The sequence below is a fragment of the Corvus moneduloides genome, chromosome 4, assembly GCF_009650955.1.
Source record: "Corvus moneduloides isolate bCorMon1 chromosome 4, bCorMon1.pri, whole genome shotgun sequence".
Lineage (NCBI taxonomy): Eukaryota > Metazoa > Chordata > Aves > Passeriformes > Corvidae > Corvus > Corvus moneduloides.
Window position 1 is genome coordinate 62,372,569 of NC_045479.1, and position 27,973 is coordinate 62,400,541.

Here is a 27,973-nt window from a genome sequence, read left to right on the forward strand (position 1 = left end):
GGATAATTATGACCTTATCATATGAGGTCCATTTTTACATTAAATGGTTTTAGGGGGTTTTGGTGTTTATAGTAATTGTGATTTCTCTATGAGTTTCAAAAGAAAACAGACTACGAAAAGTTCAATGCTGCCATCTAGTGCTGTAGAGTCAAAAAGGGATCAGCTTGAATTCACAGTTAACAGAAATTCATCTTCTCACAGCTCTTGACTCACAATCTCCACCTGCATGAGCTGAATAGCTATTTGGTGTCCCCTGACTGTTTTGGATAGATTTTAATCATCTATCTTGGGAGCTGAGACACTTAATTCACATATAGGGAGCTAAGCCCATTTTAATCAACAAAATGAAAATAATTTACTGAGTAGAGCCACAGATAATTTCTTAGTATTTCCCACCAAGCCCTGGGTGGAGGGGAGGGAAAAAACTGCAAAAACAGGGTCATGCTGCAAGCCCTGCATGGCCTTCTTGCCTGTCCCCAGCCCACTGCCTAGAGCTGCTCTTACCTAAGGGTAGTTGGGAGAATCCATAGAGAAAAAGTCAGGTAAATTTGTTGACTTGGACTTGTTGACTGGCTCAGGGTGAAACTTGGAGGGTTTGGATTATTCTGGCTTGATCCAGCTCCTAGCTATCCCTCAAGTTTGGATCTGTGCTGGGACATGGTTATGACTGGCCTGAGCTTCCAATTGGGAGTACCAACTTCTTCCTACCCTCCTCTCCACTGCACCAACCATGGCCCACTTGCTTTGCTTTCACCAGTGATCCACTTCCTCCCTCCCACACTCTCAACTTGATACCAAGCACCTGTGCTTTGTCCTGTTATCAAAATTTGGGCACCTTTTTATTGGAGGGATGTTGTCATTGTCAGAAATCAGCCCTGGATCATGCTGGTATCAAACAAATCTTCCAAGATCAGCCTAGCCTTAAGACTAACATTTCCTTTTAGTCAAAATAAGGATTACCTTGGCTAGAAAATACAGAATTCTTTTTTTCTTTCTCTCCCAAGGTCTCAAGCAACTCGTTTCCGCTGGCACCAGCCTGCTCCTTTTGACAAGCAGCAAACGTGGGCAATTGATAATGTCTACATTGGGGATGGCTGCATAGACATGTGCAGTGGCCACGGGAAGTGCACACAAGACAACTGTGTGTAAGTGTTCTGTTCCCTGTCCTGCCCAGGGCTGTAGCATTTCACTCTCCCTCTGTCATTCTGATGAACTTGTGGGAAAAACTGACACAATTCTACAAAGGAAGGTGGATTTTACTGTTAAAACTGAGCGGGGCACTGGGACCACTTGGGAACAGAAGTAACAAGTGGAAGTGCAGGGGTTGGCACAGCCAGACCTCTGCCTGTTGGTGCTCCATGGCCAAAGCAGACCGTCCTTTCCTCAGTGGCAATGCATCACCTCTGCTCTTGCCTGTGCTGCATCTAGATTCCTCTCCCACCAGGCAGGGGACCTTCTTGAACCTCTTGAACTTCTTGAACCCAGGCAGGGAACCTCTTGAGTTCACACATCCCTCTAGGGACATCCAGTCCTGGAGCTTCCCAGAATACGTTACCCTTATTCCCAGGGAGCTTCACACCATATCCCTGTGCTCTCAGCCTGGTGCTGGATGCAGAGAACCCAGGCTGGAGGTGAGACATATCCACCAAGTGGGATATATGCCAGTTCTTCACAAGGCCAGATTTTGCCTTTTGAGAGGTGTTACCTGGATGGTCTGATGGCTCTGCTTCATGGTATGGTTTGCCAGGGGAGGCAAACTGGCTTGATCCTCAAACTGTTTGTGTAACAATCCACAAAGAGTCCTGCAAAGCTAGCAAACAACAACCCCCAGACTTGCTTGTTTTGGCAACAGAGAAATACCTTCCAGATGGATGTATTGCTTTTTTTCCAGCCACAAATGGCAACAGAAATGGGAGAATGGTTGTATTGCACAGTGACAAATACATTGCACTGTGCCTGTATTTGTTAGAAATATATTTCACTGCAGAATAGACATATTATTGTGTTCTCCTCTATCCTGACAACACTGAAGTACCAAGACACAATATCCTTGGTGAAATCTCATAGTAGCAGAACACAGTTCCAAGCTGTTATCCAGTCTTTGACACATTACAAGAACATTTTTCAGAGGGAAAAAAAAAAGGAGAACTATATAAAGATAAGAAAGCACCCATCTACTAAAATTTTACAGAAACTTGAACTTTAACATTAGCAGGACATTTTTAGGCTTGGCACATTCTCTTGGTTTATCTATCCAAGCACAATGTATTTTACTGATTTTAGTGTGTTTGGGAGTGTACCGAGTGTACCCTGTATTAGAAGCTTGAGTGATACATAATACTAAGCCTGCAAAAAAGTCATTTTTGCTTCATATTAACTGCAAAATGCCAGATGTTTGAAACCCCCACATACCAGTTGTGCACTGGTAAATGAAGCCACTATGCAGAATGAGATGGTAGTTTAATAACATGGCACTGATTAAACCTCCATGCAGAGCCTTTGCCAGCTGATTTGTGCATTTGTTTTGCTCTGCAGCTGCGACGAGCACTGGGGTGGGCTGTACTGCGACGAGCCAGAGACTCCCCTTCCGACACAGCTGAAGGACAACTTCAACCGCTCCCCCTCGAACCAGAACTGGCTGACGGTGAACGGGGGCAAACTCAGCACGGTCTGCGGGGCCGTCGCCTCTGGGATGGCTCTTCACTTCAGCGGGGTGTGTGTCCAGCACAGGGACCAGCTTGCTCCATTTGACACTATAAACAGGACTGATTTAAAAAGTTAAATAGCAAGGCATTAAAAAAATAACAGCATAACTTATTAAACATATAAAACGTTTTTAAAAATTAAATCCTTTGCCTGGCTGAAGGTCGAAGTCAAACAGGTCCTACAGACACTCCAGGAAAGCTAATACTATGTTCCTTGCTATCGTGCAGCTAGGAAAATGAGATACAGTGTGTGTGGCTCCTGAGAGGAGCTGATAGATTAAAGCACAGCATAAGTATGTAGACATTCAATTTTCCTTCTAACAGCCTCCTCATAGCACTTAGAACTTCCAGACCAGAGTTTAGTGTGGCTTCTAATCAGACTGCAGAGGTAAATTAATAACTAGCTATTTGCACTTGTATAACTTGCACATGGTCCTTGACAAAACAGAATCACAGAAACACAGAATGGGTCGGGTTGGAAGGGGCCACAGTGGGTCATCTGGTTCAACCTCCCTGCTCAAGCAGGGTCAGCCTAGAGCACATTGCATCCATGCGTAGCCTCATCCTTCAGATGTCTCACAGGTGGGTGTTTTCAGAGTAAGCTCATAGTAAAATTTCCTAGGTTAGCTACATATGTAGGTATATAACCCAGACTGCTGCTGAACTATAGTTTGCTAACAGATAACTTCAAGATTGTAAAAATTACAAAATAGTGTTTTAGAAACATGTAAAATTTATGCTTGTAGATCTCTTCTGTCAAATTTATAGCTAGGTTCAAACTGACGAAAGTTTTCTAAAATAAACTAACAGAAGCATTATATATCCACATCATTCCAGTAGGACTAAGTAGACACCAACTAAAAGACTAAGCAATGTGAAATATATAAGGTATTGTGGAAAACACACATACTAACATTGCTTTGCCATTTGATGGTTGGAATAAGTTGAATCATTAGCACATAATCAGTGATTTATTAATTCTGCATGGAAAACTTCATGATTTACAATGGAGGCATTGGATTTCTGCAATTCTTGTATTCAGAAGAAAGGTGAATACATTAATATTGTAAAACTGAAGGTGCAACATATATAAATACACAACAGGAATTTTTAAGATGAAACATGACTGAAATTATGTATTTAGGAAAAAAATATATATATTGTTCTGTAGTCAGTTTACCTTTGAAATAATTAATAAAATTTTGTACAATTTTAAAATGCTTGCAGCATGAAGCTACCTTAATAGTGACTGCATAGTCTAACAATTTTCATGAACCTAAGTTTTGCCAGACAACACCAGCCAACACATTTTTTCATTGCTTTTAAGGGCTGCAGCCGTATGTTAGTTACAGTGGACTTGAACCTCACCAGTGCAGAATTCATCCAGTTTTATTTCATGTATGGATGTCTGATAACTCCTAATAACCGCAACCAAGGAGTGCTGCTGGAGTATTCTGTGAATGGTGGAATCACCTGGAGCCTCTTAATGGAAATTTTCTATGATCAATTCAGCAAGCCTGGGTTTGTAGATATCTTCTTTCTGCCTGTGTAACTTTCTCTGCTAAAGTCAGGTGGTCTTGAATGTTTCACAAGAACATACAAACACATAATATGTGGGACACATTACTACTGTGGTTTGTATGTTAGGTCCTTACGAGTTCAGCTTGTACAGTCCTACACGCATTTATGAATGGTCACAGTGCACATACTTGAGAGCATCAGCATTTGTGCAGCCACTAGGCCAGAAATACAAGAATAGTTAGGAACCTGTAGCAGTCTGGTAGATTTGTAAATGGTTGCAGGAAGATAAATTAATAGCTACTGTAGTGATGTCCATCCTGTTCTTAAAGTTGCTAACCTTTGCAATCTAGTTCCTTACTGGCAAGATCATAAAGTCACTGATTGTTATAAGTTAGTTATAAAATGGTGTGGAGAGTGGTTTCTGCAGTTATCCATCAAAAGGATGGATACACTCAAGCCCTACTTTCAGATGTTTGTGAGATTCAAATCATGCATATATGTGAGCTGACCTTTTTCTCACTGACTAATTTAAAAGATTCGTAGAAAATGGGGATGTAGGGGAAATTTGTTATTTTATTTGAACACACCAAGAAATCACTAGTACTTTAATTGGACATGAGATTTCAGTGTACTATTGGCTACTGTTGCAATGGAACAGATAAAATTGTACTGGAACATTGCTATCTGCTGAATGGCTCCAGGTTGAAAAAGTAATCTTCATTTTACTTCAACATTCTCCTTCTTAACACTTCCCTTAATTAGGACCTCATGGCCATACACCGCTAGTCCAGACTGTTGCATCTGGTCCCATAAGAACAGCTGGAGCAAGTGAGGTTGTTCAAACCATGCCACAGTCTGGCATGTTTTCCACCCACCTCCCTCTGAGCCCCTGTCCCAGGGATGACATTGGGAGTGATGAGGAAGATTTTTGTTTCAGCAATATCTCCTAGAGGAATATAGTCTAGACCAGTCTTCTTCTTCTTTCCCAACTTCCATGTATTCTAGGAAACATTGGTAATGGACTTGGTCAAAGCACCCAGCACAGAGCATTGCAAAATATCCTCCTCCTGCAGCTTTCCTACAACTAATTTCAACCTTTTATTCCAGCTTTGTGAACATCCTCCTTCCCTACGATGCCAAAACCATGGGGACACGCTTCCGCTGGTGGCAGCCCAAGCACGACGGGCTGGACCAGAACGACTGGGCTATCGACAACGTGCTGATCTCGGGCTCAGCCGACCAGAGGACGGTGATGCTCGACACCTTCAGCAGCGCTCCCCTGCCGCAGCACGAGCGCTCCCCGGCCGACGCGGGGCCCACTGGCAGGATCGCCTTCGACATGGTCATGGAGGACAAAACCACAGGTAAACGTTCCACCTGGATCTGAGTTAAGGAGCAAGAAGCCAGTGCAGCGATTTGCAGATTTTGCTGAGCCTCTGAACCTTTGTCTCACTGTGATAGTGATCACAGACAATCCCATTGCTGTAGAGGTCTTGTCTTCTGCTTTTTGTTCACAAAAGTGAAATGAAAAGATATAATGCAGATTTTTTTACTGCATGGATTTATTTAGAAGATTATTTCAAAGAAAGAAAAAGGGATTTAGAAGTGCCAGGTTATTGTAAGCAGATTTCTTATCCTGAGTGTCTGTTCGCTATTTCCTAACTTTTTAAAATATTCTTTAGGGAAATTAAGTTACTTTTTGCAACTAAATTTTGTAGAAGATGCATTTCTATATGTTTATAAGGCTTAACAGCTGCCAGTGCTGGGGTACACTTTGTGCAGACATGTAGGCAACACCCATTAAAAGGCTCTCTCAAACTGTTTAGTGCAACAGAAGTTCATGTTTTAAGTAAGTCTCAGATCCTTAGTTCTTGAACATTAAAAAATAATGCTGTAATGCTTATGCAAGAGAATAGTAAGAGGTGCTTTCAGCAATAAATGTGATAAGTGTAATACATATTTACATGGGAAAGATGGGGTAGTGATATTCTCAGGAGCAATACTAAATAATTCTCATGTAGGGTGAAGAATAAATATATGAATCACCTTTTGTGGTTAACGCTACTCCCTGTTCAATTTATATTGTCATTGTCTATTACTGACATTGCCATTAATTTTCAAGTGAATGAGCACTGGTTATTCCATGATGATTGCTCAATCGAGAGATTTTGTGATTCTACTGACGGCGTCATGATCTGCGGGAGCCACGATGGCAGAGAAGTCTACGCAGTCACCCACGACCTGACTCCTACAGAAGGCTGGATTATGCAGTTCAAGGTAAAATCTGTCTGCAATATAATTATTCAATTCCACATTTTGTTCCAGGTCTAAGTAGATCTTTCAGGAGGTAGGATGATGTATACGCCTACACAAGAGCCATTCCCTGCAGGGAAAATTGTTGTTATTAGGCCATCCTCATTTTTCTCACTTACTCTGTGTTGGTCAGCTTTAATACTGCAGGCTGTTCTCAGAGGTGACACATTCTTCTCTTCCAGCACTGTAGTTCCATGGACATAATGTAATAAGGGTATTGCACATCTACCAGGTGCCTATTTTGTTACAGCTGCTTGGTGAGGAAAAAGCAGCTCCACAGTAGTTCACACTGCTCCTGTGTTGCCATGCATTCACATCAAACTTGCACCCAAACTTGCCTTCGTACACCCCTTTATCTAAATCAAGGCAATAACCCAGCAGTATATGGAAATTGCAAGAACCCTTTACACATCCATCCATAAAGATGGTCTCCCCAATCTGTGGGCTTCTCTGAAATATTCAAATCTCAGGCTGTGTGGGAGGGGATATTTACTTTATTTGTTATGTGATACTGAGTTATAAGGCACAAGTGTCAAAATCTGGAAATCAGAATGTGAGCTATCTAGAAGAAAGCTAAATCAAAATATGGTGTCTATTCTAAGTCTTAGGAATATCAAAGAGATCTTCAGATGACTGGTACCATACAGGCACTCTTACTGCCATCATTTCAAGCAAAATTCTGTAGTCACTGTTCAGGTTCAAATGCTTTTTTAAACTCCACCATCACAATTAATTCTTAATTACTGATTCTCTCTTCTTTATTAGGTTTCTGTTGGATGTAAAACCTCAGAAAAGCTTGCACAAAATCAGGTCCATGTGCAGTATTCCACTGACTTTGGTGTTAGCTGGAGTTACTTAGTACCTCAGTGCTTACCAGCTGATCCAAAATGTTCTGGGAGTGTCTCACAGCCATCTGTCTTCTTTCCCACAAAAGGATGGAAAAGAGTAACTTACTCACTGCCTGAAAGCCTTGTGGGCAAGTAAGTATGAATTGGCTACTAATTTTGTCTTGGACTGAGTACCTTCCTAGAAACACAACAGGACATCTGCCTATTCATTTTCTTTCAAGGAAGTTGCAGAATAGCAGTGTTCATGTTCATTACATTATGGATATGTAAAAAATCAATTTCAGTAGATACTTCCACTACTTGTGGAAGCTCAGAAGATAGTACAATCATGAGTATATTGCGTTTAATCACATTTCTTCATCTGAGCAAAGTTGTTTTATGCATGTGTCTGGTTTTCTTCATATCTAGTCCTGTGAGGTTCCGGTTCTACCAGAAATACTCAGATATGCAGTGGGCCATCGATAATTTCTATCTGGGCCCTGGTTGTCTGGAAAACTGTAGAGGTCATGGAGACTGCCTGAATGAGCAATGCATCTGTGATCCTGGGTATTCGGGTCCAAACTGCTACCTGACCCAAACACTGAAGGTAATTTTACTGCATGTTTTAAAGAATGAATTTTGGCATGTGTTTGACTGAGAAGGAGAGAGAGGAGAGATTGATCCCACTGGACATTTAACTTTGATTCCTATCAGCCTGAAGACAGTCAAATCCATTTGCAGCCCTTTCATCTGGTTTTTTTTTAACAAAAAAACTGCTTTTAACAAAAATAACTGCATTATTCAAGAATGGGTTTGTTGCTTTGCAAATAACACTTAGCCTGAAAAAGCTGTGATAAAGTTCACTGTTCATCTTTTAATCATCATTATAGGATGTAAATCACCCTTGCACATATGGTTATATTTGATCAAAATAGAAAGATTGTCTTTATTGTGAAAGAGCATATTGAAGTAGGGAATAAAGGAAAATGGCATAAAATTAGAAAATCGATTCACCTGGCTGTTACTCATGTTACCCAATAACAAGTGAGTGGACTCCAGTTAGATATTGCTAATTTAAAAGTTAAAAATAACTAACTTCTCAGTTATCATGTCATCTGAAATACAATTACATGAAGAAATATCATTGTCTGTTTGGAATTTTTAACTAGTAATGTATCCATCACATTAAGGACAGTTGGGATAAAATGGCAGCAATTTTAGGGGAGTTTTACTGCTATCTCCTTAATGCCAGGATTGCTGGTTTTGCTGGGGAAAAATATAAAGTATTTTTTCTCCCATGCATACAGAAGTCCCCCACTGTTGCCCTCTGCCATCAAAACCTTGCCACACAAACCCAACATGCCCATTCATTTGCACATGCCAATTTTAATTTGCCGGATTGCTTCCCAAATGTGTTAAAATCCAGCTCTAATATATTTTCACATTTAGTGAATTCAGTTCAAGTGGCCAAATACTCAGCCAAAAGGGATTATGTTCAGTCACCCTGAGAAAAATTTGCAGTGTTCTTGAGCCCTTCAAACATGTTTAGGTCAGTTACAGCTGTGGTTATCAAAAAGGCTTAAAATCTTACTTACCTGTGCTTTATGTTAAATACCTGGCTTACAGACTTTCCTGAAAGAGCGCTTTGACAATGAAGAAATTAAACCAGATTTATGGATGTCCTTAGAAGGTGGAAATACCTGTACCGAGTGTGGAATTCTCGCAGAAGACACAACTCTGTATTTTGGAGGTCCAACTGTGAGGCAGGCTGTCACTCAAGATCTGGACCTGCGAGGGGCAAAGTAGGTCATGTTGCCATGTCAATGTCACGGGGAACTCTGTCACACACTGGCAAATCAGCAGGCAGCATAGCTGGTAGCTCAGGGAATTCCTAGGCCGCCACAAGAATAGCACTACCTGAGACAGACACTAATGAGATTACGATTCTCAAGGCATTGATGCTTTCAGATGAGTCACAGAGAGCAAAGCTCACCCTAGCACAGTGGAAAGGGTCTGACATGTCCAGGTGAATCAGCAGGTTAATTTGTCCAGAAATGTCCTGGAATCAGCAACTTCTGTCCTGCAAAGAGGCAAGACACCAGTCACTGGGGCATCACTCCTGGAGGCACCAGCTGTGTCTCTCACTGAGCTCAGAGCAGAACCTCTGCTGGTTGTCCTCTCTTTGGTGCCCATGCAAGATCCTTTCCATTACTATGCTGTTGGAAAGGATGACATATCAGGAGAGCATTGGAACTCTGTCAGTTTAGAGAAGCTAAGGACATGACATGGACAACTTCAGCATCATTTCTCTTGACCACATGGCTTTAAGGAAGCCACACACTCTGACTTCTGAAATTCTGCAAGTTTGCTAAATCACAGGAAGGAAGGGGCCTCAGGGAGTCTCTAGTCCAACCTCATGCTCAAAGCCAGGTAACACTGAATTCAGACCAGTTTGTCCAGGACTTTGTTCCATTGGATGTTTAAAAACCTCCAAGAATAGAGATCCTACTGTCTGTCTGTACTGGAACACTTGTACCAGTGTTCAGTTACTCTCAGAGTGATTTTTTTGCTTTTTTTTTCCCCCCGTTAAATCCATTTGGAACTTCCTATTTTTTCAATGTATGACCACTAGCTTGGAGCTCTGGCCCCAATTGTTCCAGTGTCCTCCACTGACCTTGCCTCAGTTTATCAACTTCTTTTATGTCCTTCATTGATACAAGGGCACCTTAACACATGATGAGCTCCCATTCCACCAGGACTCCCAGGGAACTCTAAGCAAAGCAGCTCCCATCCAGTCTGTCTCTGGCTGGTACATTTGCCATGGGTTAGTCCCTCCCAGGGGCAGTTCTTAGCTGAATTCCATGAGGTTCCCATGAAAATTACTAGGCAATGTTTTTGGAAACCTTTGTAGTACTTGTGCATCGATGTTGCTTGCTTAAAAATGCTGGCATTTGGAACAATTTCAGCATGTCTGCAAACAGAAAGCAACCGCTATTTGTGCAAGTCTAACAGATGTGATCATATACATTTACTCTTAGGTTTCTACAGTACTGGGGGAGAATTGGGAGTGAAAACAACATGACAACATGCCACAGACCGACTTGCAGAAAGGAGGGAGTGCTGCTAGACTATTCCATTGATGGAGGCAAGTATATACTGTAGTTATAGCTAAGCTATGGTTCTGTATACATGCACCATGAATATCTGAGAAGCTGTCAGAGATCCAAAATAAAAAGCTAATTCTTAATTGTAAAGTTATTTTTGTCCATGTAAAGTTTTTTTCCCCCATCTAAAATTTCCATCTATTTCTCACGAGTTTTCCGTAATCCTCCTGCCTTATTTCAGTAATCAGTGGCTTCCACCCAAGTTGATTCCTTTTTACAATTACAAGATTACTCTTGCAGTGAGTAACAGCTGCCAACTATCCTTAGAAGTTAAGCTCTATCGGAAGACATAGCTCTTACTTTTTATTTCCTATTATCTTACTTTAATTCTTTAGAATATTCTACCATATGCTTATTGCTAAACCTGCATCTGCTCATTATAGGGATATCCTGGACTTTGCTCCATGAGATGGATTATCAAAAGTACATCTCAGTGAGGCACGACTACATCCTCCTTCCCGAGCATGCCCTGACCAACACCACCCGCCTGCGCTGGTGGCAGCCTTTTACTCTCAGCAACGGGATCGTGGTGCCCGGCCCCGACCGGGCACAGTGGGCTCTGGACAACATCCTGGTCGGGGGAGCAGAGATCAACCCCAGCCAGCTGGTGGATACGTTTGATGATGGTAAAACAGGCTGCCACAGCTCACCTGTTGTCTGGCATTATCTGTTCTTATCTTACCTGAGCCCTGAGAGCTTGCAAGCAGACTGTCTTTTATTTTAGCGCTACAAATTTTTCATTTTGTAGACTAATACTGTTTATGTGCTATTCTTCATGCTATTAATAGAAGTGTGTAAATATATATATATATATATATATATGTATATTCAGATATGTATGTGTGCACATATATATACACATATAAAATTTTTTATTTCAACCCAATTAATTTCATTTAAATTCCTGGTGTTATACTTTTGTTTCATCATGTTTTTTAAAAGTACTATTATTTAAACATTTTAATTACCTCTCTTGAAATGATTGTCTTTATTATGTCTGTTAGTAGCTTGCTGTGTGTCATTACAGATACCGTAAATGTAGTGTCTATATCACTAAAGTACTCTATCTAGTGATTCTGTGGATTCATTACTAAGTCTTGATGTTTACCAAGACAATGCAGTAATTGTATTTAACTCATCTTAATAGAAGGCACTTCTCATGAAGAAAACTGGAGCTTTTACCCTAATGCAGTCAGAACTGCAGGGTTCTGTGGAAATCCATCATTCCATCTCTACTGGCCAAATAAGAAAAAGGATAAAACACACAACATCCTGTCCTCCAGGGAGCTCATTATACAGCCAGGATACATGATGCAGTTTAAAGTAAGAAATGTTCTCTCTCTCCAAAGTAAACAACACAATGAAAATTCATCTAATGTGTGTCCAGAAATTATTCTTCTTCCAACTAGGATGCTCGATTGGATGACTACATTAATAGTGACTTTTTACCAGCAATTAAAGGAAAATATGAAGTGTAGGTATTGAGAACCAGAAAGGCTGCATGAGTGTAAAATGTCAGAATATTCTGACTGTCTGTATGCTTTTGGGGTTAGTCAGAGGGATTGGAGGTCTAATATCTTTTTCCTGAAATGACTGGATCATCAGATACAGTAGGAATTATTTTCTAAGGTGAGAATAGATGCCATGCAGAATAAACTATTTTCCCCTAATTCGTGAAGAAACAGAAAAGGCAAGGGAGAAGCAGGCTGGAGAAAAGTGTCATATGGAAAATGCAAGTGTGTTCAAGTAGAAGTACCCCTTCTACTTACTTGTGTCATGGCAAATGGCCTAAACAATCCGAGAAACATTTCTGAGTATTTTGCTTTGATTTAAGGTAGAATTCTACACAGGGCCAAAGGCAACAAGTAGTTGTTTTCCAGAAATGTTCTTGGTCATTCTTCAAGCACCCTGTCTTAAATAAACCAGGGACTAACATGAAAGTAGGGTTATCAAAATACTAATCCATTTTCTTATTATGGTTTTTTTCTTGCTCTTCTGTTTGACAAGACAGTTCCAGAATTTTCCATCTTCCACTGATCAGTATTTTCACCTTTTCTCTACTCACTACCTATTTTATATTGACTGTCTAATATAATCCCTAAAGCACTGCTTCCCCCACTCAGCATGCCAAAGAAATTATATACAAGAGAAGTCTCTTACGGTTTTTAGTACTGAATGTCAAGACCCTTCCCAAGATGCTTATTTTACCCAGCCTATCTTCTTTTTCCTGTTTTAAGACCAAAATTATGATAACCCATCAGCATTTAATAGTTCATATTACTAAACTCTCATTGCAGAGTTTTTCTCTCCTGATTCCCCCTCTTTCTTCACGACTCACAGCAAAGATTTTATTTCTAAACTCAGCTCTAGCATGGCTTCTGTTTGGTTTTGAAATTTAGCATCTTACTATCTAATCAGTAATGCATACTGGGTGCTGTAATCTTTCTACTGTAATATGGAACAAATATGTCTATTGTATTAAATATTCAGAATAATTCTGTTCCTAAATTGGACTGATTTAAAGTTTATGTCCACATGTTTATCATTATGAATTTTAAACTTTATAGGTGCTTCACTTTTGGAAATGCCAAGGAACTACCATATCTTTTTGTTTCAGAAACAATGTTTGTTTAGATATTTAATTTGGACTTTAGAAATGAAGTGTTAGGATTCTGTTAGGAAATAAAAGTAGCAAGAAAGTAAAATTCTTTAAGTAAAAGCAGTACCTGAAGTACTGTGTCTTTTATTTTCCATCCACTTTTGATGGATTTAGCCCAAGTTCTAAGTTTACAATCCCTTATACACCCAATAAAGAAAAAAAAAAGAACATAACTTGATTACGTATCACTTTAAATGTCTACCTGACTTGTTATAGCAGTTGATTTTATTTGTGCTGTAGATCGTGGTTGGCTGTGAGGCAAATTCTTGTGGGGACCTCCACTCAGTGATGCTGGAGTATACAAAGGATGCCAGGTAAATGACAGCAGAATACACAGACCTGAAAAAAAAAAAGTAGTATGACATTAAAAACCTAGTGAGCTTTTATTTATTAAAGCAATTACTTTGGTATTCATGTTGTAACAGAATCTGAACAAAGCCGGTGTGCAAGCACTGGGATTTGTCTACATAACCCCCATAAATTCTCTTTATAATTTATCCCAGATGTTGACAGATTCATGGCATTGAGCTTGCAGTTACAGACATGAGCATGTTCCTGTTAAAAATGTGCTCACAGGAAAACACATCTCCAGGAAAGTGTTTTAGTAGGATACAGGACCAAGCTGTAATGAAGTAGGAGTTATTTAATTCCAAATTGGTCTTTAGCTAACAATAACACTGCCTCATGTGCTGTAGAATAGCAGCATGTTATAATTTGTAAAAATGAAAGTATATTCTGTGCTCAAATGACTGTGGGTGAAAATGTAGCAAATTCTATTGGGACTCTTCTGAACACTGTAAGAAAGAGGCTAAGAAGCAGCCTCCTAAATAAATCCTTCTGTCATGCAGCCTCAAGCAGCTGTATGTACCACACTGCTGGGAGTGCCACCACCAACGGTTCCACAACATTCAAACCCTCCCTGGCTGCACCTGTGCTTCAGCCTCTCACCTCATGTTTATTTGTGGCTCCAGAGCATGGAAACTATTGCTGACAATCTCTTGTGTTTGTTTAGTAAGACAGGCAATGTCATGACCCTTAGAAATTACCTGTTTTCCTTTCATTATTTTTTCAGTGGTTCTAAAATTTTTTTTCTTTTTTTTTTGTTTGCTACAGGACAGACTCATGGCAACTTGTCCAGACACACTGTCTTCCTTCCTCATCTAATAGCATTGGCTGCTCCCCATTTCAATTCCATGAAGCTACCATCTATAACTCTGTCAATACCTCCATGTGGAGAAGAATAACTATCCAGCTGCCTGACCATGTCTCATCCAGGTAGGTTACTGAAAGGTCAGCTCACTGTGGATCTGTAAAATGACAGCTGTCTTGCTGGCACGGTTTACTAGGAACAACTGGTGAATTAAAAATGATTCCTTATTGCAGGATTTAGATCTGATACATAACTCATATTCTTCAGGCGGTTTTTTGTTACTATAAGTCACTACGGCCAATGATGTAGCAAGGTGGGTCTTTCCAACTATTGAAGTCACAGCCCCCTATATGACATTTTTGGTTACATTTGCTGTTGGTATATTAGAACATCACTGTACAGATGTGTTTAATTGCTACATATTGTAATACAGTGTTTGGATTTTGATATTTGCAGTGCAACTCAGTTCAGGTGGATTCAGAAGGGAGAAGAACTAGAAAAGCAGAGCTGGGCAATCGATCACGTGTACATCGGGGAAGCGTGCCCGAAGCTCTGCAGTGGCCATGGGTATTGCACGACTGGAGCCATTTGCATCTGTGATGAAGGATACCAAGGTTCCATTTCTTCAATTTCTCTCTTGTACCTCTACTACAGCCTAATCTAGCTCAAAATTAAACAAAAAGATAAAATTATGTATCATGTCCAAATTCATCACTGGAATGTCTGAGTAACAAATTCAATATTAATAATTTGTCAGAGCTGGAAACTGTATTGAGTCAGCAGTCTCTCCTATCTGGCACTGTATGTAAAGTCCATCCAGCCTTTATTGATTACCCAGAACTGTCTTCCACCCCTGAACATCCTTCTGGGTGCATCCCAGAGGATGCGCAAATGGTATCCAGATGTTGGTGACTGGCATCTATAAGGGACTCCGTGCCCCATCAGGACAGAGTGTTCTGCTCTAACCCCTCACTGCAGCTAAGCACATGCCTAATGGTACCTGAGTGCCCTTGGTAAACTCTAAGTGCTTTGTGGGAGTGGAGCCAGTGTTTAATGTCTTCCAGGAGAGCCTCATAACTTTATAAAATCAGATCCCTTCCGAGTTTTTAAACATATTTGCCTTCAACCAGCAATTTGAGGTTTCTCCTGTTGGCATCAATGCAAAACAGGAGAAGCTGTATTGCAGTTCTTGAAGTTATACTGCTGTAAAAATAAGACTCACAGCCTCAATTTTGTACAAATAACTGCTGTATATCAATGTGCACATTATTAATGTATCTGCTGAAATATATTCAGGCTGTATACTGAGCCACACTGTATATTGAGCCACAACCTTAAATGGATTACAATGACCTGTAACTCAATTTTCTCCATTCTTTCCATTTTTGTGTGTTTTACAACTTCACTGTGCCATTTTTAGGTGATGACTGCTCTATTTTCAGCCATGATCTTCCAAGTTATATTAAAGATAATTTTGAATCTGAAAGAGTCACTGAAATAAACTGGGAAACCATTCAGGGGGGAGTGATAGGGAATGGATGTGGACAGCTGGCACCCTACGCCCATGGAGATTCACTCTACTTTAATGGATGTCAAATAAGACAAGCTGTGACCAAGCCTCTGGATCTCACCAGAGCAAGGTAGTACTTTGAGCCTAAACAGTTCTTTTAACAATTCATGAGAAAGAAAACTCTTCACATGTATGTGCAGCCATGTGAGCCAGTACTGATGAGGATGGACTGACCTGGCTGTGCCATGCAGTTGGATGTGGCTGGCAGGAAACATTAGGGTTGGCAAAATGCTTTGTGACTTCAATTTGGGAGATGGAGAGTGAGGATGTCAGATGAAAAGGTCAAATGTTTTCATCATGCCCAACAGAGCCCTGTCTATGTAAGCCAGCACTGACAATGAAGCTGTTGGCAAAGACTGGACACCAGACTGCCTGGACCGGTGCCTGAACTGATAAGACAAATTCCATGTTTGTATGGGCCTCCACGATGGTTATGACTAAAGATGCTATTTAGTAATTACAGGCTCATTTTCCCATTTCCGTTGTCAAATAGAATTATATTCACCTGGCAACGAACAGCAGTATCTTTTCCATCTACTGAGCCTCTTTGGCCATGGAAAAACAAATGTAACCAGCCTGTGCTGGCTCTTAGTAGAGTGACAGCTTTCAGGACTGGTTTATATTTAGTTGTCCAAAGCAAGATTAGAAACAGGATGAATTGGCCAATGGGCCAGATATAAATCAGGCTCTTCTCTTCTTACTTGAACACCCAGGAAGAATTTGATATATATTTTTAGGCACTTTATTATATTCAACCTTTATTTGTCCTTGTTAAACTTTTCATACACTCATTTACATATTTGCATTTTTATCCATCTCAGTTTTGTGCAGATATATTGCAAAATTGGATCTACTGCCTGCAACATTATGTTACACACAGTAAACTATTATTTTGAAAGGGGAGCTGTGTTTTAAAGATATGCAAACAGTTTATTTTGCATGTTAAAGTAATGATTCTTGAAAATGCTCCAAGTTTTGATAAGGTAACTGCAATAAACCTAGAAATGCTATTCCTGTTTGAATACTTTTGCATATTGAAAATACCTTTTCTCTCTGTGTTTTACAGCAAAATCATGTTTGTTTTGCAAATTGGAAGTATTTCACAAACAGACAGTTGCAATACCAATCTGAGTGATCCTAACACTGTAGACAAGGCAGTGCTCCTCCAGTACAGTGTAAATAATGGAATTACATGGCAAGTAATTGCACAGCATCAGCCAAAGGACTTTATACAAGCCCAAAGAGTGTCTTATAACGTTCCCTTGTGAGTACCCACATTCATTACCTCTAAATGCACAAGTTACATTTTTGCTAAGAAATAACCTCTCTTTGCATCACTGTTGAAAAAAAAAGGTTGATGAAGAGGGTAGGCAAAGAAGATGACTTAAAGGGAAGGCTGATTAAGAAATTCCAGGCTAGTGTTTATCAATGCACTTGAAAGAAAAACAGAAAGAATACTTGTTTTAGATGAGGAAAAAAATCCTCCTTATCTATGTGCATTTTTAACCATTAAACGTTTTACACGTACAATGTGTTGATGTTCAGTGACATAGAAACAACGATGTGACTTTGCTCTCAGTTCCCATTTGGGGATAGATAGGGATATGCAAAACACCAGTAGTCTGCAGCTCTCACAGGCTCTTATGTTTGTGTGACAGGGAGGCACGAATGAAAGGAGTCTTACTGCGCTGGTGGCAGCCCCGTCACAACGGAACAGGTCATGATCAGTGGGCTTTGGACCACGTAGAAGTCGTCCTGTGAGTATCAGCTTCACCTCATCCCACCCCACCTCAGAAAGCACTGAAATTTCTCCAGCATGACATGGGTGTTAAGCTCAGTAAGAACCATTGTGGCCCAGGGAATCCTTTCTCAAATGGAAACCTTTAAAATCCTATCTTTCCTGATGCTCTGCCCTGACTGCAAGTCAGTAGTTGAGATGAACACAAAGTAAGTGGCACAGCAGGGGGGTGTGTTGTGCACTATGGAAAAATGCAGGAGGGAAAGTGGGGCTTTATCACCTCCAAGTATTGCTGTGGTCCTGTAATGCAGCAATGACTGTTAAAAAACTATTTTGCTGGGACCTAAGAAAGGATATTCCTGTTCAGCATTGTGCTGCCGTGTAAGGCTGATCTATATCCTTTCAAGGATACAAAAGATTTTTCTGTATTGTTCATTGCACAAAGTAATGTTGTTGTGCCTCTTAAAAATTCGTGTTAGCAACTAATGCCTTATTCATTTCCTTTTTTAGTAAGAAGGATACTGTTCAGAAACAGGGTTCACTATATCAGGTTCCTATGATCCGAGCTCTATATTCATCCCCTTGTCAAGATTTTACCAAGTCTGCACCCTCCTGATTCTCCCATTCTTGAGATGGGTTTCGCTGGCAGCTAACCCGTTTTTCCTGTGTTGCATCATGAAGAGATGACCTGCTTTTTCTCTAACAATTTAGTTCCAGTAGAAGTGAAATTCTAGTGGCTTCCTGGGCAGGAACTCATCGCTGGCAGTGGTTGGCAGAGAGAGGCGAGCCTGCTCCATAGATAGGTTCAAACATTCTTTTTATTGAACAATTTAAAAAACAGCAGTGAAGAAATTAGGCTTAGATAACCTCTAGACCATGTAACTATAGCCATGAGGTTTCTGAATTAGCAGAGACACTGCAAGTAATGTTTTGTAACAGTAGCAAAAATGAATTGTCTGATTGCTAGTTAGTTCTGTTCTCCTTTCCACCGAGAAGCACCAGCTTGCATGGCACTCATATCAACCCCAAACCAAACTGGTTCCAACACTGAGTAACTTTACACCCTCCACTGCTTTTACACACCTTGCTGGGCTCTGCTTCCATAACATTAAGCTTAAAACTGGAAGGAACAGAGGAGAGAGATGGATATGATTTCTGTTTTAATCAATGGCTGTATGATGCTGCATCAGGAAAGATATGGAAGAGTATGAGCTGCAGGAAGTTCAGAGTTTAGAAAACCATGGAAAAGGGAACTGGTCATTCTAAAATATTCACATGTCTTTCTACATTGCAATTAAAAATAAAATGAACAGAACAAATTGCGTAAGAAAAAAAATAAAGTATAATGTTATCCATCAATCCAAGCACTGAATTAGGGACCATAAGTAGGAATAGAACAGATCTTTAAAAAGTGATTCTGAGGCTTAAATGTGGAGAACTTCTCTGACAATGAGATCTGCCAGGCTGTAGACTAGATACACAAGTTGAGTGGTAACAAGAAGTCGTGAGATATGTTACACTGCAATGGCCATAGCAAGCAATCACACCTTGCCTAGAGAAGGAACCAGGTGGGCAGACAGTGCCTCCTCCTTTCTATTATTATTTTAGTCCTGTTAAAGAGCTTTAAGGCTCTTCTGAAAATTGCCCTCAATATCAGGCTAGAGACAGAGGATTTCCACCCTGTTCAAGTGACACCTGGTACAGTGCACAAAGACAGACCAAACTGGACTGATTTCTCCCTTACCAAGTCCTGTGAAACACGGTGCCATTACAGCTTATTTCCCGAAGGCCAGATGTGGAGCTCCATTCCCTGCTAACTACAACACATGAGACATGCTGCTCTCAGGAAGGGCAACATTACATGCCATGGTACATCTGATTCGTATGCTGGCATGTGCTCAGTCCTGACAGGTGCCTTTGACTCCTCTGTTTTGCTTAAGTTCTATCTGCACATTGTAATTAATCAAAATACTCTGTAGACCTCCTGAAATTTATCTGCGAATAACCCACAAGTTTTCTGAAAGGGGACACACTTCCTTATCGATAAATACTCTCATATGGGTTTTCCTGTAGCTCTGCTGTTTCACTTGGCCACCTCACAGTGGTCACTTTACCCCCAGCACTTCAGTTTCTTCACCTGTAAAATGATGAAGACATTCAGTCACCTCCATGGAGTGCTTCGGGTTATCAGAAGGGAGCCTGGGTCAGTGTCTGTTAGCACTTACCCTAGATGATCCTGCACACACCAGGGCTACCAGAATTCACACTGTGAGTACTAGGCATAGGACTTAGCTTTCATTCTTAATATTCCTTCATTTTCCAATAAAAGGTACAGAAGCCCTGCCTGCTCCTGGGAAGAACAAGCCCCCATTCCCAGGCAGCTCCGCAGCAAGAGGCAAGAAGCCAGTGACCTCTGGGTGCCCTTCCCTCCCACCAAGATTGCCAGGAGGGAGCTCTGTGGGCAATAGCCACCTCAGGGCTCTCTGGCAGGGCTGCAGAGAGGCACAGCCTGAACTTAAACCATTCACCTGGGTTCTGTAATTACCTCTTCCCATTCATTCTATAGGGCACCATTGGAGTGTCAATAGGCTTCTGTCTGGCTTATTCATCCCAAAGCTGGGATACTTTAGGAAAAATCTGTGCCTCCTAAATTGGAAGTAATTTCTGTTGGAACTCTGGCCTTGTCTCAGAAGGCCGTGAACATCCCTAGATAATAACCTGTTGATGGTCCATGTCCAACACAGTCTGTGTTCAGTCCTCTTACAACCCTGCACTCCACCACCCATCTGGATGAGACCCCATACACCTCTCCAGAACTATGAAAATTATCCTCACTGGCCCTGGTTTCAGTCCTAGATTTTCATGTTTGTGACCTGTTTACCCATGTTGATGCAGCAGGCAAGCCCATGAGGGGATAGAGCAAGGAGCCAACCTACACTAGGAGGTGTGGTTTGGGACATAGATAAATTCCTGGCTTTCCACACATCTCTTCCTGTGTTTTCTTCACTACTCTGTGGGCTAATGGAGGTCTGATTTTCCCAGCCTAAGTGCTGGCTTGACTGCCTGCACCCCCAGGTACACACCTAGGTGCTGTGCCAGCTTTTCCTCAGCCCACAGGCAAGGGAGCCATGCTCTCCTTGAGCAGACTAAGGGCTGGAGTAAGAGGGCAAGCAGGGAAAGCACCTGCCAGCAGGGAGAGCTGGTCTGTAGGGATGTAAAGCAAATAAGGATTTTCTTGATTTTATTTCCCATCCAAAACAGGGGACGTCCCTGCTCCTCCCTACAGTGCTCACCCCAGGGGCAGATCTGTGAATACCTGCTTTCATAGCCCAACTCTTCTCAGCAATCCAAAGATTTGAAATTAGTTCTGCCACAGGCCTAGCTGTCAAGTCGTAGTGCAGATACTGCTACAGCTGACGCGCAGTCAAGGTCATGACACTGTTCAGTTCAACTGATTCCTGAGTCAAAGGTCACCATCCTTCTCACCAGCAAACATGGCTTCAGGATGCCATTTCTTTGATTCCTCTTTGCTCCCAAAAAAATTGCTGGGGGGAAAAAAATCAACCTGCAGATTATACATGCATGCAAAATACCTGGCAGTGATAGAAGAAGGCCAAAGGTGGATCCTTTTGTATGTTACTTAAAATCATTCCACTTTTGATTGAACTATTTGAATCACTCATTAAAAAGCAGAATTTTAAAGATTGCGATGCAGCTGCAAATGGTGCTTTAATTGAGCACCTCTTTTAAACAGGTGAAACCAAATACCTGTGTTGATAATGTTATACATTAAATTGATCTTGCCAACTTAACAACAGTTGATGTCTGTCCTGTGGTGGGGAGAAGATACAAGTTGTTATGTTTTCCAGTCCCTTTTAAAGCTAGTGCTGATTATTTCTCATTAGTGCAGGGTTTTTTCTCTCCATTTGTAAAGAAAGCTTTGGGCACAACTCTCATGTGTTCCATGTGGCTCTTCTTAGGATAAAAATGTATTTTATCCCAGGCTTAAGAAATAGAGCTTTTCTGTGCCCCTATACTTCTGCCCTAAGAAGAGCCTATGTCTAACTCTGCATTTCATTTGCATATTTTCTCTGGAAGCACAGCTCTTAGCCTGCCCACTGCACACACACCTCACACTTCTTTGCATGTGCATTACTCAACTGCCATTTCCTTGTGTATAGGGCAGGCCCTTAGAGACATCTCATTAACTTAATTCAAAGTCAAAGGTACTGAGAAATAAAGGGTAGTTATAAGATGAACACTAAAGGTCTGATATTGCTTTCTTTACCCCAAAACTTGTTACGTTGATCCAAAGGAATTTATGTTGTGCAAGGAATGCAAGAAATGTTATCCCCACCTACAATTTTATGGTTAACTGATAGATAGCAGAATGAATCCCTCCATAGCCATCACTCCATGCTCTTCATTGTCGAGATATTCTCACATTTTTGGCACAAATGATTTAGTGAGAACTTCTGTTGCATTTGGTACAAAGAATGTTTATCCTTATTTCGGACTATTAAAATACAAATTATATATTCTATATTTAACAAGAAGCGCTCATGTGGAAAAGCATTTTCATCTGCTTCATATTTTTTAGTAAAAAGCAATTATTTGAAAAATGCATTTAAATTAAGTATCAACAGATTTATAATAAAGAACATAAGTAGTTCAAACATTAGGTGACTATCTGAATATTCACAACATTTATGCCAAATTTAATATGATGCGGTTCGTGCTCCTATGACATTTCTATTATGTTTCTAAAAAGTGCATGCTGAATTTTATAGAAAATAAAAATCTAAACATTGATTTGAAATCTGAGGAAATAATTTGTTCAATTTTTATTTTCAAAAGAGACGAAAAGTCCTATATTGCCTCTAAACCTCATCAGGGTTTTATGACTAATCACAGTGCTGCATGCATTGAAAGGCATTTTCTAACTTGTGTTGTATTTCATTGTTTGCTGTCATTGGTTTTACACTAGAATAAGGTAAGTACTTTCCCTGAATCAGTATTTAATGTGTGTTTCTGTTAGCTACAGCTCTTTCACAAAATTTTGTCAATGGTGGGTTGCAGAAAAATCATTTATATGCTGAGATGTGCCACATAGCTCATGAGGGCCCTGATCCTGCAGCACTTCCTCAGTGAGCATTGGGGGAAGTTAAACTTAGCAGAAACTGTTCAGCAGACTGTGACATACTGCAGTGGGACATTCACCAAGGCTGTGGGGGGGAAGGACTTCTCCTTCTTCTGCTTCTGATAGGGTACAGTGAGACCTGCCAATGGATAGCACCCAGAGCACTGTATGGGCAGCCAAGGGGCAATTCCCACTTTTTTCTGTAATAAATGACCACAGAGATGTAGCCACAGCCAGGCAGTGTATGTCAGTCAATCTGCATGGTGGCACAGCCACACCTGCCCCTTAGACACCAAACCAGTGTCCCCAGGTAGTTCTTTCATTTCATGGAACCCAGCTGCTTTGTGCTGTTGCAGTTAATAGATAACACTAACCAGTACATTACTGAGCTCTGGGTTCAAGTTGACTCCACCAAAGCCAAAGAATATTTGTCATTGATAGGAGCCCTCAGAACTTCAGTCAGAGCACTTGACTTTTTTCATTACAGTACCTGCCTAACAACGCATTTGTAATTCAGCACCAAAATTTACTCCAAGCTTAGTCTTGAGGGACATACCTTTGCTGTGTTCTAAGGCTTTTTTCATGTTTAATTTTGTTATTCAAATATTTTTGTTTCCATTTTGTTCCTGTTTTGTGCCCTGTCAATTAAAAACACAGAAATAATGAATGACATTAGTATATACTGGGGTTATGTACTGCGTATTTTTCATTCCATTTGGCTATGTTCCATTTTTATAAACTTTAAATTGCAGCCTTGTAGTTCAAATTGTGCTTTAGGAAACATGCAATAAACATAATGCTCTGCTAAAGACTAAAGATCCAGAGAGACTCCTTCTCATAAATTGCTTTATTGTAGGTATTTTTTGAACATGCCCTAGATAGTTTTAACTTTGCTCTTCTGTTACAGTCTGCATATTGCTTTCATCCAACTAGCACAACTCCAGATACTTCATTGGAAAGTTTCTCAGAATTTCCTGCATAAATTCAAGCAGTATTATCTTCTGTTTACTTTTAAATAGTGCACTCAAAACTGTCAAACATCGTACAATAGTCACTCCTGTTAATTGTTTTTTTGCTCTGTGCTCCATCAGTAATACACAGATAACTACTTTGGATCTGAACTTTTCTGGTTGACTGATGGTTCAATAAATGCACAGAAAAGACAGAAGGCTCAGCAGGTGCTGACCAGTCCATTACACACTCGCAAAACAGTCTTCAAATTGCCACTGATTTTGAAACAAAAGTTCCCACCACACCATCATGGAAGGGGGTCTATTCCTAATATAGCTTGATGCTGCCCAGCACATTTTGGGTGTTTTGAACAAGAAAACAACAGCAAAAGTACGGTAAAGCCTTTAATCAGTCTGTAAAAATAAAAATTAAAATTACTACTAATAGTATTGAAAGCATTTTTGCACCCACCAAATGCAAGGAATGTGCAAGTACTCTTGGAGACTATATTATGTAACTCTTCTTGTGATTTTATAAAGCACTATTGATCTCCCTTATACAGTGCTTGCCTCCTACCAATATATAAAATTAATTCCAAAAAATAAAATATAGACCTACTCTGATTTTGTGGTGCAATATGATAAAATACTATAATGCATAGGGTCTACATATTTACCCATGGAAAGAGTGAAAATCATAGTATTTCTATAGCAGGCATCAAGTTTTTCTGTGGCATCCAGCCAGCAGTTGGAAAGTCTGTCTCATGTCAGTGAGGACAAGTCTGAACTACATTACTGCAAGGAAAAAAAAAAGCATTTAGTTCCCGAGAATTTAGATTTCTCTTATTTTTCACACACTGCACTGCTATGGTGTTCAGTGTAAGACATAAATATATGCTTCTTTCTAACACCTTGATCATCTTCCAATGGAACAAAATTAGTTACATAAAATAAGTAAATCTCTTCTGCATTACTAGGTAAGCATTTCTTTGTTCCTTTTTTCAATTCTTTCTTTTCCTTTTCTTTTTTTGTTTGTTCATTGTTTTAAACATCTTTACCATCCCTTTAAGACCAGATACAAAATGGTTGGTCACTTGAAGTGAAATAGAGGCCAGGTGCACACAGCAGTGTCCAAAATGAGTCCTGAACATCTCTGCTGAGCTGTTGCTGAACATAAGCAGACCAAAGGCAGGATGGAGATGGGACAAAAGCTCCTGGGCCAAGAACTGCAGCTCAGCATGTGCCCCATCCATGTGTCCAAGTCTTGCCCAAGCTGAGGTTCTCACAGCCAAGCTCACTTTTAAATCTGACCAGGTCCAGAAATGGCAATTTTTTCAGCCAAACACTTTGGCAGACTCTGTTTGATCCCATGTACCCAGAGCAAAGCTGCTCAGAGTTGGGCTTGTGCTTTCTCCCAGGCCCATCTGCTGTATTTTGGCTGCAGAGCAGCCTTCTCCCAGCAGATAGGTGCTCTATCCTCACCTCATGGCTAGGATGCTCTCCTGGGAGGTGGGATGTGGCCCTGAAGGCCCTGTGTCTCTGAGGAACCACACACTTCCCAAGAAATGGGAATTAATGGGAAGGCAAAATTAAGAACTTCTTCAAGTTTCAATGGCAGCCACTGCCAGGAGCAGGTTTGGGGTCATAATTTCCCTCCTGCCTTCATCAGTGAGACACCTGGCATTGGAGCAAGGGTGACATTCCACCCTGATGACTTAAGGACCCGAATGAAGACTGAAGTGCAGTGCTGCTTTGCACTTGAGCTACCAAATGGCATTAAAGTTACATACACTCACCACTATCAATCTCTCACACATCAGCACAGACCTTTCCTTTTCACTTGAATAAGTCAACATTAACCCCTCTCTCAATTGCCAGATGCTCTAGAGATCTACCTTACTGGGACAGTGCCAAAAGCTGTGCCAAGTGTACATCTGTTTTCTCTCATTGTCACCAGGAGCCCGGTCTTTTTTTTATCCTTGTTTGTACATTCCAGTGGCAAAAAAAAACCCCAAAAATTAAAAATTGCAAAGCCTTGGAAAACTAGTCAGGAAGTGACTTGGATTTGCTTAGAGGTTTATAGTCTAGATTTTGACTTGACAACTTTTGATCAGTTTAGTCAATTGTGTTCAAGATTAGCTGTAGAAAAGGGTATAATTTTGTTAGACAAACTGTTTTAGATTAAATTATCATACTACAACAAAACCTATTTTTGCTTGTGGAGAATCATAGTTATTTTGCAAAGCAGACAATTACTCCTTTTTCCTAAGGGCCACATTCACTAAAAATAAGCTTATGCACTAGAGAAGAAAGTATGACTTACTACATTATGAGTGTTCACTTCTTACTCACAGACAAAACTCACAAGTGAAAACATTCCTTGAATGCACAAATGGGAGATCTGTTGACTGCAGGTCTTCACAGATCTGCCCTCTCATGGTTCCTTCTTCCCCCAGTGGGAGAAGTAGAAATCTGCATTAGGTGGGATGGGCCTTGTCCTCCACATAGGTCTTCCAAACAAGGGTGCCTTCTTAAATTTGGCTGCAAATGAGCTCTCTTGCTTGGTCTCCTCCCAGACATGATGATGCTTATTTCCCAGATCTTCCTTTCCTTTTGGAAGAGAGTGCACAGGGACGGGAAACATAAATCTGAATAAAAGTGTTGTACTTCACTTCCTGTAAAGTAAAAGTAGAAGATAACGAAGTGGAGTAAAGCTTTTCTTCTCAAGATAAAGTAGTTAATGATCAAAGAAGGATAACTGGAGTACAAAACCCCCATAGAGAAACACTATGAAGTGTGCATACAGTTTTAGTGAATCTGGCCCTAGGCAGCACCAGTTTTCATTAGCTGAAAGCTCTTAACCTTTCCCTAAGGTAATGAATTGTAAATGAAAGCCAAGTGGGACAGATTCTCAATTGCCTTGTACGTCGAAGTTAAACAAAGAGTATGCTTCACACCAGTTTGCACAGACTTAAAAAGTCATGCAAGGACAAAGAAGAATCACTCCCACTAGCTCACTGCTCCAAAAGCATTTACACTATGTATAAAAGAAACTGACACTCTCTCCTTCTTCCACCCTCTGATTTCAACAGCACTCGCAAACAAAATTACATGATGAATTTTTCACGGCAACATGGGCTCAGGCATTTCTACAACAGAAGACGAAGGTCACTTAGACGATATCCATGAAGAAACGAGAAATTTATTTTTTCTTCCTCCCAACATGTGATGTGTTGCTTTCCATTCTCCGAGTCTAGCACTGCATCTGGTATCAGGACTTTTCTGCAACTGGCTTGATGAATAACTGAAAGCCTTTCTCAAGACAGAGTATACACCACTTTTTCGCACTGTGAACTAATGAGAAGTGACTTATTTTCTCATAGGTAAATGTTTTAATGTTGATGTGTCTGTGAAAATTGTGATCTGTTGTAATATCAGTTACAGTGGCAGTATTGGAAGTAAGCAACTAATTCTGTTTAACAGGAAAAAAAGTTTAAGCACAAAGACTTTTCAGATTTTATGTTTATAAAAATCTACATACTAAGTACAGAATTTAACATTCTTTGTCACATAGGTATTTAAGTGCACTGTATTTCAGCTCTGTGTCATTTTATAAGATTAAGTTATCATTGTTTGTCCTCTTTGTATTCTCTTCTACAACATGACACATTGGCACTGTATTTACTTGTTTTGTTGTTGTAATATTTTTGCTGCTGATTTTTGGGCTATTTACCTTCTTAAAAAAATGTATTAAAAAAAGATCATCAAAGTACCTAATCCAGGATATAATTGCAAAAGTAGTTGTAAAGGCGTTGATATCCTTCGGTCTTATTCTTTGATATGTCTGTTGGTTAGCGTTGTTTTGTGGATAAAAAAAGAATGCTTGACATTAAACTTTTTTCTACTAAGGATTTGTGAATTAAGCCCCAAACAGAAATTCCCAATTCCCTGTCTAAATGTAGTCAGTTCTCTGAAACTGATTTACTTACAGTAACTGCCATTTGGTGTCTGTAGTAATGAAGTGATTTGTAAACAGTGAACGTTTCATTGTGTTCTCTTTGGTGTTTGTTTCTATTGCGGGTCATGTTTGTATCTTCTAACAAAGTTGTATCTACACCAGCAACGTTATAATGCCCCTATAGCCCTAAACTGTCTATTATCATAAATAAAATGCTTCACTTTATGGTGAACCAAGCTGAAGATCCATGCTTCAATAAAGATAATGTCAACAAAGAA

At 40.3% G+C, this 27,973-nt stretch overlaps 1 protein-coding gene across 3 annotated transcripts in view; it reads left to right on the plus strand.

The window, feature by feature from the left end:
- RELN (reelin) overlaps positions 1-27,973 on the plus strand; it is a 274,847-nt gene extending 246,874 nt beyond the window's left edge. The window contains exons 47-65 of one of the 3 annotated variants that reach the window (XM_032106018.1): positions 1,005-1,145; positions 2,536-2,713; positions 4,033-4,226; positions 5,334-5,590; positions 6,349-6,503; positions 7,305-7,519; positions 7,796-7,973; positions 8,993-9,168; positions 10,405-10,511; positions 10,914-11,156; positions 11,678-11,853; positions 13,430-13,503; positions 14,303-14,464; positions 14,796-14,953; positions 15,760-15,979; positions 16,976-17,173; positions 17,568-17,666; positions 22,635-22,640; positions 26,830-27,973. In XM_032106018.1, coding sequence (XP_031961909.1) covers positions 1,005-1,145; positions 2,536-2,713; positions 4,033-4,226; positions 5,334-5,590; positions 6,349-6,503; positions 7,305-7,519; positions 7,796-7,973; positions 8,993-9,168; positions 10,405-10,511; positions 10,914-11,156; positions 11,678-11,853; positions 13,430-13,503; positions 14,303-14,464; positions 14,796-14,953; positions 15,760-15,979; positions 16,976-17,173; positions 17,568-17,666; positions 22,635-22,640; positions 26,830-26,926 — 3,034 coding nt within the window. In that variant the 3' untranslated portion in view covers positions 26,927-27,973. Of the gene's footprint in view, positions 1-1,004; positions 1,146-2,535; positions 2,714-4,032; positions 4,227-5,333; positions 5,591-6,348; positions 6,504-7,304; positions 7,520-7,795; positions 7,974-8,992; positions 9,169-10,404; positions 10,512-10,913; positions 11,157-11,677; positions 11,854-13,429; positions 13,504-14,302; positions 14,465-14,795; positions 14,954-15,759; positions 15,980-16,975; positions 17,174-17,567; positions 17,667-22,504; positions 22,641-26,829 lie in introns of those variants that run through there. The other 2 variants (XM_032106019.1, XM_032106017.1) reach the window with 2 other exon arrangements.